The sequence below is a fragment of the Trematomus bernacchii genome, unplaced genomic scaffold (assembly GCF_902827165.1).
Source record: "Trematomus bernacchii unplaced genomic scaffold, fTreBer1.1, whole genome shotgun sequence".
In the NCBI taxonomy this organism is placed as follows: domain Eukaryota; kingdom Metazoa; phylum Chordata; class Actinopteri; order Perciformes; family Nototheniidae; genus Trematomus; species Trematomus bernacchii.
Window position 1 is genome coordinate 8,606,053 of NW_022987698.1, and position 10,974 is coordinate 8,617,026.

At 38.9% G+C, this 10,974-nt stretch overlaps 1 protein-coding gene across 1 annotated transcript in view; it reads right to left on the reverse strand.

The window, feature by feature from the left end:
- necab3 (N-terminal EF-hand calcium binding protein 3) overlaps positions 1 to 10,974 on the reverse strand; it is a 39,429-nt gene that overhangs the window by 26,501 nt on the left and 1,954 nt on the right. The window contains exon 2 of the mRNA XM_034138587.1: positions 6,971 to 6,995. Coding sequence (XP_033994478.1) covers positions 6,971 to 6,995 — 25 coding nt within the window. The remainder of the gene's footprint in view (positions 1 to 6,970; positions 6,996 to 10,974) is intronic.

Here is a 10,974-nt window from a genome sequence, read left to right on the forward strand (position 1 = left end):
ATCCACAGTCAGATGAGGGGATTACGTGTTTGCTATCTCGAGACTCATACCTGCTGGTCTCCTCTCAACTCCAATGTACGCACCCTCACTTCAATCACACACATTTGCCTTGATAATTTCAGTGATGTGAGGATGATGGGAAGAAATTGATGCTACATTTATTTGCCAAACACGACAACCTGGTTCAGTCAAGCGTCTAAAGGCCCCGACACACCAAACTGAGACCAAAGAACACGTCCCGACGGACCCGACTGTTGTGTCGCCTCACGTCTCCTGCGTCTTGGCCAAAAAGTCGCACTGGAACCAAGCCCCCAGGGAGTGTGCCGGACTCTGAGGAAAATATTCGTTGTGGCCAAACGGCGGTACTACACTTCCGTATCAGTCGCTGGGCCCGGAAAGACTTTTTCTCATTGACTAACATTGGGAAAGAGACGTCTGTAAATCGTTGGATAATTTTTTTCAAAGTAAATAAACTACCCAGTATGAACATTTGTATAGCCCTTATTAAAAACATTCGGTCCTCAAGTTGTAAAATGTGCTAATAACGTTATTCTGAGAGTTATTTTCCTCTGCATTATGAACACGGATCTAACCCACGGGACCGCGCCGCCCGGCACGTTCATGTGACGTGTTCAGTACTACATGAGTTTTACCTTTACCCATGGATGCACAATAAGAACAGATTATATGATTATATGAATACTTTCGTGACGTTTCGCTCTCTCAAAAGTTGGGCCATTTTGTCTTCATGCGCCAATGAGCAACTCTCATAGGAATGAACGAGGCCCCGCCTCCCACGCTGTATCCAGTTCTTATTATACATCCATGACTGGAACACACCGCAAAGACTTCAGCCAACGGCCAAGTAGCACGTACGAACTGCGTATGCGTGAGTGGCAATAACTCTCCTTAGCAGCAGGCGGCAGTAGTGTGTATTTGTCATTCAAAAGAGGCAACCGGAAGACAGACTGCGTGATACAAACAACAAATAGCGTGTGCGTTCCATTTTCACTCTCGTCCATCACAGACTGTTTCACATAGCGACTTATAATCGTATAATTCTTGCATCCAGGTGAGATGAAAATGAAAAATAAAAGACACGACGGTGCGGGACACACCAATCTTAGTAGGGCGACAGGACGCTCATCGACGGCCCGACATCTATCGACGGCCGAAATCGGCTTGGTGTGTCAGGGCCTTTACTGAAGTGATGTTTATCATTTATGACGCTTTACATTGCTGTATTATTCATCACTGGGCTTGTACTGGTTGTACTGCTAGTCAAGGATTTGTTGTTCAGCAGAGTTTGGGGTCAGGATCCCATGAAAGTTAAATTAATAAGCAAAGATTGTCGAGGGAGATCTCTGGAATTGATATACTGGAACACAAACCTATATGTCTCAAACCTGCTATGGGTCATAACTACAGCTCATAAACTCTCCCTCTCTTACAGTTCAAACACATATAATGTGATATACTGTTGCATTTAAAACTGTATTTGTCTAAAATGTTTCTTCATTCATCCATTCTCTTACAGTCCTGACAGAGCAACCACAGCATTCGGCTACGAAACAGATTCCCTTCCAAACACCAGCTGATGCCTCTAAATTAATAAATCATTCATGGATGCAAAGCCCAACACACATAAGGAACACACATGGGTTCCCTAAGTAGATCACAGTTTCCAAAAACACATTAAGTATATTAAGAACTTATGAAGCATGGCTCCCGTCATGTTCCCAGTTAATGTGAAGCTATTCCTGGACCCGTTTCAGAGAAAAAAACAAGTTTTAACTTAATCATAGTCTGCAAATGAATAATATGTTTGCATCAGCACATTTTGTTGAACTTGTTTCACAGTAAACAGGAGCTCTTTTAACTTAATTTGTTTCATGGAGCCATTGCTGTTTTTCGAAAATATAATATTTCTGTGCAAAAAGCTACAAGGCTTGTTAGGGACCACATACCCACATGCATCCACCCATGCATACACTCTCACACAAACAAAAAACACACACATACACACACACATGATGCCTTAAGAGTTCACAATTCTGTCCGTGGTTTAGAAGCTATGTGCCTCTTTGTATCATCACCACTCCCTGTTTTGCCAATTTCCAAGAAGACATACAGACACGTTCACACAAACACTAACACATGTGTTGCAGCCAAAGTGTGAGACCTACTGACTAACCAACTAGCAATTTGTCTGAGCAGCTGTTTCATCAAAAACAACAAATCACCAGTGAAAGCAGAAATGGTAAAGAATATTCAAAGCCCACCTAAGAAAGGCAACATTCAACTGTGTAATATCATCCTTTAAATGGAACCAAAATCTAAGCGGTTATAGCCTTCAGCAGATTTCCTGCACAGGAAAAAACATTATTATGCAAAATAAAAGTAGCAATACATCATACTGTAGGTTGAGTCAAAAGCAGTACACATGAATTGCTTTTTAATACTCAGCCTAAAAAGTCACTTAGGAAAGTCAAGGTGAAAAAAAAGGTTTCCTAAGAAAAAGCAAGGCAGCGACTGTAACATGTGCTGATTCTGCAACACAGAAGGACAGAGGCATGATGTATGTGGCTGTTTCTACTCATAAAAAAAGCCAGAATACCTGAAAAAAAGTGCTCACAAGACCAGAGTAATCATAAACCAAATGAGCATGGAGGAAGTCCGTTAAAGTAGGGCACAAAGTAGGCCGCGCTCTTATCTCTCAAAAGGTCAGTCCCATTGCTGCAGCCTCGCCAAACTGGTTTATAGATAACCATCACAGCTTCAAAAACATTGCTAAAAGAGTTGGTCTTGTTTCTTTATGGCAAACTCGTATGCACGACTGAACGAAAATCCTTCTACATTCTGGTATTCTGTTCCACCAGGCCATCTGTGAGGAAAGCTGTGATATAAGCTGCCTTCAGCTCCATATCCTAATTTAAGCTTGGATGCTGCTTTTAGATCGCATATCCTACTGCCTCCCAATTCTCCACCTTACTAATGGTCTAAAGCTTGCTGGTCTTATCCAGCAGAAGTCATGCGAGAAGTGAGGTTCATTCAAAGCTAGTGGGAAAAGAGGACATGATCTCTTCAGCTATCCCACTGGAAATCATCTTTTATTCATGAGAAATATGAATATCTGGATTAGGAGACAACATTACCCAGATACATTTGAAGTTTAGGTTTGTATTAATTGACTCGTTTTTTTAGACTTAAACTTTAAGCTTCTAAACATAAAACATTCAAACAAAACTGCTGTTCTGTGACCATTTTGCCAATTAGGATGTGACAGTTAGGGCTAATTATCCTCAAGAGTTTATGGGTTATATTCAGTCTGAAACCATGAAAGCATATGCTTGGTGTACCATTTGGCCCCATAGCGGAAGATGGAGACGTTTGTATCACAAGTAACCTGTGTCAGCAAATGCACAAGACTTGACCTCTGACTATGAGATGCACAATGTTTGTACATAGACAACTCATCACTTAATCTATCCAGCCGCATAAATATTTGGCCTTCTTACTCCCTACATGTAGTTCCCTAATATGTCTTACACGATACATTCTGGGTTCCCCACTTAATGCTTATAACGTATGACTTTGGAGTCCCAACTCCTGATAGTTGGACAAGTCAACGTGTTTAGGGGATAACAGATGGAACAGATAAAAGACTTGGTAACTTTATATATTGACGTTTTTTTAATAAAATATTTTGAAATTAAACTGTGCTTGATGAGGACACTTTTTACAATTGATTGTGATAACTGGTAAAATGCATAGCATATTAAGCTACGATGAGTTCCTTGTTAGCTAATGCTAGCTTAGTATGCTAATGATAATGCAAGTGCTAAAGCTAGTTAGTGCTACAATGATTTCAGCCTCGCACAACATAAGTAACAAATATCCTGTCAACCAGCAGGATGGAATTAAAGTATTGTATTGTATGTCTCTTGGATGTGTTTAAGAGCTGGGTGCAACTTATTTGTTAGAAGGCATGGAACAACCCCATGATGCTTTGGCTTCGATCAAATAGCCTTTTTTGCTTAGGAATTATCCTAAGAATTAAGTAGCTGCCATGATAAGGGCTGTTCTAATTCTTTAAATGCTATATGGAAAGGTACTACAAAGCTTTTTTCTTATCTCCTTAGGCATAGGGAACACTGGGTCATCCTTTACAAAATGAAAGGTGCTAATGACTTCCCATAAGTCTTTGCGGCAGCTCAATTAATGCAACACGCCATGTGGCTGTCATTAACATCCACAGGCGCTGTCTGATTATAGATAAAGTAAAACAAAACATTATTTTAAGATGTGATTGTCGATTGATCAGGAAAACATATTTGGTTTGTACAGCATTAAGTTAGTCACTTTAGCCTTCTCAACAAATAAAACTTTTCTCACAAGTTTCCGTTAAATACAAAATGAGACCTTTCTAACATTGTGCTGCTCTGCACACATATTGTACTGCTATGAATCTCATCTGTATTTTCCTGATAATACAGTCTAATCCTAGTGGAATCCTAAAGATAAAGATTATTGACTGGTTCAGTGATGACAGTCATCTCGGCAGTACAACAGTGAATATGTTTTTAGCCGGAAGCCAGAAAAATATTCATCAAGTACAAGACTCGTGATATCAAAGGTTAAGAGCTGTTGAGATGTAATTGCTGTTTGGAGGCATGCTGATTACAGGTGCACCATAGAGAGTATCCTGACTGGCTGCATCACGGCCTGGTACGGCAGCTGCACCGCCCTCGATCGTAAGGCTTTACAGAGGGTGGTGAAAACTGCACAGAACATCACCAGGACAGAGCTGCCATCCATGGAGGACCTTTACTCCCAGCGGCTCAGGAAGAAATCCCTCCGGATTATAAAAGACCCCCATCACCCCAGCCACAAACTGTTCTGTCTGCTGCCGTCTGGCAGGTGTTACCGCAGCATGCAGACTAAAACCACCAGACTCAGGGACAGTTTCATCCCACAGGCAATAAGACTGTTAAACACCTGAACTGTTGAAACAACATCCACAATATTCATCTGGCTGCTACTTAAAAATTATTTCTCTATTTACCTAATATATCATATTTCAATAACTTGCATATAGACTCTTATTGCACTATTTCACTTTTTTAAACTATTTTTCTTCTTGTGTTTACTATTTACTTGCACTATATTTTTCTGTTTATCTGTGTTTTGTGTTGGACTGTTGGAGAAGCCTGTGACACAAGATTTTCATCGACATAACTACACTGTAGCTATGTTCGTTTGACAAATAAAGAACCTTGAACCTTGAACCTTGAATCTGCTTCGGCTTATTTTTTCATCTTTTGTTAGACAGAGAAATATATTCATATTTTAAGAAGAGCGTTCTTAGCCACATCACAAGCAGAGGCAAGGAGCACAGATTTATAACAGAGATGATATTTAACCTTTGATTCAGTAAAGCACATATTCCCTCTAACTGTATAAATGTAAGTGATGTAATCAGGACGTTTTTTAACATGGAACATTCAAGTTAGTCTGGCTTTTATTTCTATGGTACAGTTAACAATATGGCGATTGAACAGGTCTTCTTGCAGCATTATTTTTCTATTAGCAGAATTCACATTACATAATCCTGACATTTTAAAGAAGTACAGTACTGATTAAATGTGCTATTTTAAATTCAAATATTTTTCTTTTATTGTGGTTGAAAAAAGTCAGCAACACAGTCTAACATGAGTTTAACATGGACCAATTGTTGTGCCACAAAATATATTCGAATACAGAAATAGTCTAAAACTATAACAAACTTTAGGTAATGAACTCAGTATCAGATCTGTTTTGTCTGTGCAGTTACAGCTTCCATGATGCAATTCACCTCAAACACAACGAACATGGTGCCTTTTTGTCATGAAAAAGTTTTACGAGAGTAAAACGAGTTATATTTCCTGGGGCTTGTTAAAATATGCAAGGGCATGAACATCTTTAAAGATGTCAAGGCTCAAAAGAGCAATATAATCAAAATGTGTCGCCCAGAACTAATTTTACATCACAGATTCAGGATAACAGTATTTGAGAGGTTTTGAGACATTTTTTACTTTAACAAACCCTCTTTGATCCCCTCTGATGCCTCCATGGTTTTAATTGCAATCATTTACATTCCTAAAGTACCCTTAAGGCCCTACACTGTGCAATACCATTCATTTTACTGGGTCACTGCATGTTACAGTGTGTGGATATCAATTTTTTGATCTTAGATTTTTAAACTAATGTATGTAATGCCTGGATAGTGTATCGTATTTGAATATTCATACCATATACACAGTATATGTGTGCTCTTATAATGTTGCCGTTGGCCAGATTTTTCTGTGTCTATTAATGTCATATTAAGATATTTTAGTTTGGAGACATTAGTTTTGAGTCCTAAATGTCTGACATTGTCTTTTGTCGTCAAAAGTGTAATTTGGCCATAAGTGGATCACAGTTTTTATTTGGCTGGATTTTAACAGTGGTCACTCATACAATTAATGACAATAGGTGACATTACTGAAATACATACCTATCCGCATTTGTGCATGTATATGTATACATGTTTGAGTATGAGGAGTTACCTTGTTCATACTTGCTAATAATGCCATTTTATCAGTGATTCACTGCTAGAAAAAACAAGTTGGTTCAGCCCTCGTCAACATGACTCACATTCATTTGTAAACAGCACCCAGTCATCTGTGTCGACACTGACAGAGAGGTGCTTTATTTTGTGTGACAAGTTCTTCCATCCGTGGCTAAAATCCAGCATTTTAGAATCATTTTAATTGGGTGGAGAAACTTGTTGGTGCATAAGGAGGAAATCAGCTTCACTCGAAGAGTCATTCATGCAAATACTTAATATATCCGCTAGATTATCTGAGGCATAATAACAAGTGGAATAATGTGGGGAAAGGACAAGCAGGCATAGGAGAAATTCATTACGAAACATTTTCTGTTTACTCACCATTTTTGTCTGCTCGGCGGAAAATCTGAAAAAGAAAGAGGGAAGAGATGGTTATTACCTTTAACCCATCACCCCTGAAGTGTTTCTTCAATAGGCAACTACAGGTTATCAAGAATGATGGCAATTTGTCAAAAACACATTATGGATGTTTGACATCTGCTGTAGAAAGATCCTTTGTTCTGCTGCACCGAACAGAAACACATGAACAATGGCATTCACAAAGGCTATTATTCGCTGTATGAGTGATTCATGTTATGCCAATTCATAGTATATGTGAGTTTTAAAATATATTTAATAATTATCACTTCTGAAGTCAATCGTAATCAGAAGAAGCATTGAGGCCATCAAGTAGCAAAGAGACAATATCAACAGTCATTATCTTGCAGGTTCAGTTATAAATAGTGACACATTGAGTGGTATTATTATTATTGTGTGTTTTAAGGTCTATTTTTTTTTAAGTAATATCATTTTTTTGTTATTGAATTTGGTTGGATGCAATGGTGATACTGTTTAAATTGTATTATATGTTTTATGTACTGAATAAAGTGTTGGAATTTGCTAAGCACACTTTATATTTTAAGATAAAAGAGTAATTTGAGCTCTAGCTGAGTAATCAATAATACCAATAGCATAGGTTCAGACGGGAACATGTTGTCCATGCTCTAAAAGTCACTGAGCAGAGTACACTATTAAGAAGATTGACTCCAAGCATCAATCACTACTACTGTTGCAGCATTTGGCTACAGTTGCAGCCAACTGCAAGTGATTGCAACGGAAAGTTATTAACCCCTAATAGTCCAGGATTCAACAGAGCATTTTCACTGCAGACATTTTAACATGTCATAGTTGCAATTAGTAACACTAACGAGGGCTACTGTAAATGTGCCATACTGCATGCAGGATCCTTTACTGGTACAATTAAACAGAACCTTGCTAGTGTTATTATTTACACCTGTGCTTTTCCTGCTATGACAATTCTCCAAAAGAAATCTCTCAAAACTCACTTATTCACTCTAGCTTTCAAACTCTAATCAACATCCCCCCCCCCCCCCCCCCCCTCATTTTACTACGCACTTGGATGAGGACTATTGTTTATGTTTTTTGTTTTCTTCGATTTGTTTCTGTTCTGATTGTATGTAAAGCGTCTTTGAGCATTAGGAATAGCACTATACAAATCCCATGTATTATTATTATTATTAATATTAATAATAATAAATGACTGCTAAAGGTGAACAAGGCTTTTTGAGCTATTGCTGCAGGCCAACTGTATTAATGCGATTGAGGCTTATCCCTGAACTATTGGTTGAACTTGTAATGATACCTACGATCTGGTTACTTTGTACCCCAAGATGTAGGCTGCAACATTAAAGTCTATAACTATGTGATGATGTTTCTGAAGGAATGAAGGAGATGAAGGGATAAATGCAGACTTAACATAAAACGACCAACTCAAAAACTAAGTTTAAGTTGCAATAAACGTAAAACACCTCTTACAGTATGAGCCTCACAAAGCTCTTTTTATATGGCACGTACTGTTCAAACTTATTAAATAGTCCGCTGCGACAGCCTTGAAAAACGGATCCCTCTTGGTCAACAATGGAAAATTGTAGTTTCCAATTCCAGTTGGAACATCAACACTCAACATGATTTTAGGCAGGATTTGAGGAACACGGATTGGGCAACTGCACAAAAAGATGAGACAGGTTTTAAATAAGTCCCCAGTCATCATCACTAAAGCACTTATCTAGAATGAAATGAAGGTTAGTGCGCCCAAAATGCCTTTTATGATCATCCATTTTGAAGTAGCTCTTCAAATCAAATAGATGCTTCCAATTGACTGTTTGGGTGACAGTTATGACGATCTGCTTTGTTTTTATGTCCAATAAGTTAGCTTGATAATTGGACTTACCTAGGGAAATCCTGCTCCAATATACATCTCTGTAAACTCGAGTCCCTGTGACCCATAGCAACAATAAAGCTGCTAAATAAAATGTTATAGCTAGCCGAAGCTTTGATAATAAACAACAGTCTACTGTGCGCCAAGAGGAAGATTTAAATTACAAGAAACTAAGTTGGCATGGAGGAAACCACTACATTAAAGGGGACCTATCATGCAAAATGCACTTTTGTACGTCTTTTATACATGAATATGTGTCCCCGGTGTTCCAGGGAACTCACCAAGTGTCAGAAAACACAACCCTCTCTATTTTCCTCCATACCCAAATCTCTAAAAAAGGGGCTGCAACGGATCTGATAAAAACTGATCCAGATTTGAACACTGTCCTGACGTCAGGACGGTGGCGCTACGGCTATTGGGCCAACTCTCCACCTATCAGGAGGAGACAGCCACGGCCATTGCCGTTTGAAAGCGCTGGAGACGCTGTAGTACATATGCCCGGCCAGTAGATGGTGCTGTTCTCACTGAATCTGCCCAGAGCTAGAAAATGTCAAATTGAGCAAAATGAGGCATGGCTAAAATGCATGATCTGTTTGGTATTTTGAAAAAAAAAAAGTATATATATGCCTTATATAGATATGGTCCTACACTATATTATTCAAATATAGCATGATAGGTCCACTTTAAGTTATAAATACAATGTTGATGTCATGTTTTTAATTAGCACAGCAAACAACGTTTTTCTTAAATCAGCAGTTTAATAAAACAGTGACACATGTTAATTTCTGCAATTCAAATACTAACACATGTTGGCTCTATAATTGGTTTACAAATGAATTTCCATAATCAGAACAGTTATCAAACAGAACCCCAACATGGATGTTGCAGGAAGCCATGCAATTAAAATAAAAAATGGTGTCCTACTATCTCAATCCCTCTCCACTCCATCAGTTTGTTGTTTCCATTGTCAGGTAGCGGTCACTGACATGCTTGTCAGCTTTGACCTTTGGCGTATTAATAACAGCAGAACCTGCCCCTCAATTTCAATTTCCATAGGTCAACAAGCTCAAGGTCTGTGGGTCTGCCCTCTGTCTGTCAACGTCTGTCTCTCCACAGCTTCAGTCCTGACTAATAACAAGAGCCACGACGTTTGGAAACACCTCACCACACACTCATTGTTCTGTTTTTGGATTCATCTGTGTAGACTTGAAGGCTGTAAAGCTGCACATTTTCTGTGTTATTTGATAAAGTGAAATAGTTATTTTAATAACATGATGGCAGGACATTCTGACCCACCAACCCTCCTTGTTTTTGACATGTACAATCCTGCTGGTTATAAGACATTCTTGCTTTAGCCCTCTGTACTGAACAGTGAATCCAATGTTCCCACCGCACTCAGCAGTCTTTTCTTTTACCCCTCGGCATTGTACTGCATCTAAGCCACATTTCCCCCCTCCTGCTTGATTCAATGGAAAACGGTTACAGTACTGTTAACTTGTTTTGTTGTTATGCTGGGATTTTGGTCTCTGGTGACAATAGACCATAATGCTTCATTTACAGCAAACCCAGAAAATGTCAGCCCTGTTTCCCAGAGTGCTGCAGTTCTGATGCCTTGGTGGCAGGTGTAAAGACAGAGAGTTCTCTGCTGACACAATTGTTTTGTGCGGGGCTTTAGAAATGAGGAAACTAGAGGTCTTCATCATATTTTATTGAGTATGTTCTATGTGACATATTCTCCTCTCGCCTTTTTGCCTTGGGGATTCTTAGTGATTCCCCGAGCTGTATATATATATATCTTTCTGTTTCTTGACATGCTATGTTTTTTAGTTGGTAGAGCAAGAGCAGAAGGAGAGCATGAGGAGATGGAGGACAGTGATGCAAAAGAGAGAAAATCAGAGAGAGAGTGCTGGTGATAGAGCAAAACAAAGACATAAGGAAGCGGCAACAATATGGATGATCAAACCACTTTCAACATCCACTACCAGCATCCTTAATAGTGCCTGGTCTTTGAACAAGATTACATTTTTGGAGGAATTGCTTTGTCTCTTACTCCAGAAATCTTATACAAATACGGTAAATCTCTGAATCTCTAGTATAACAGCATCGG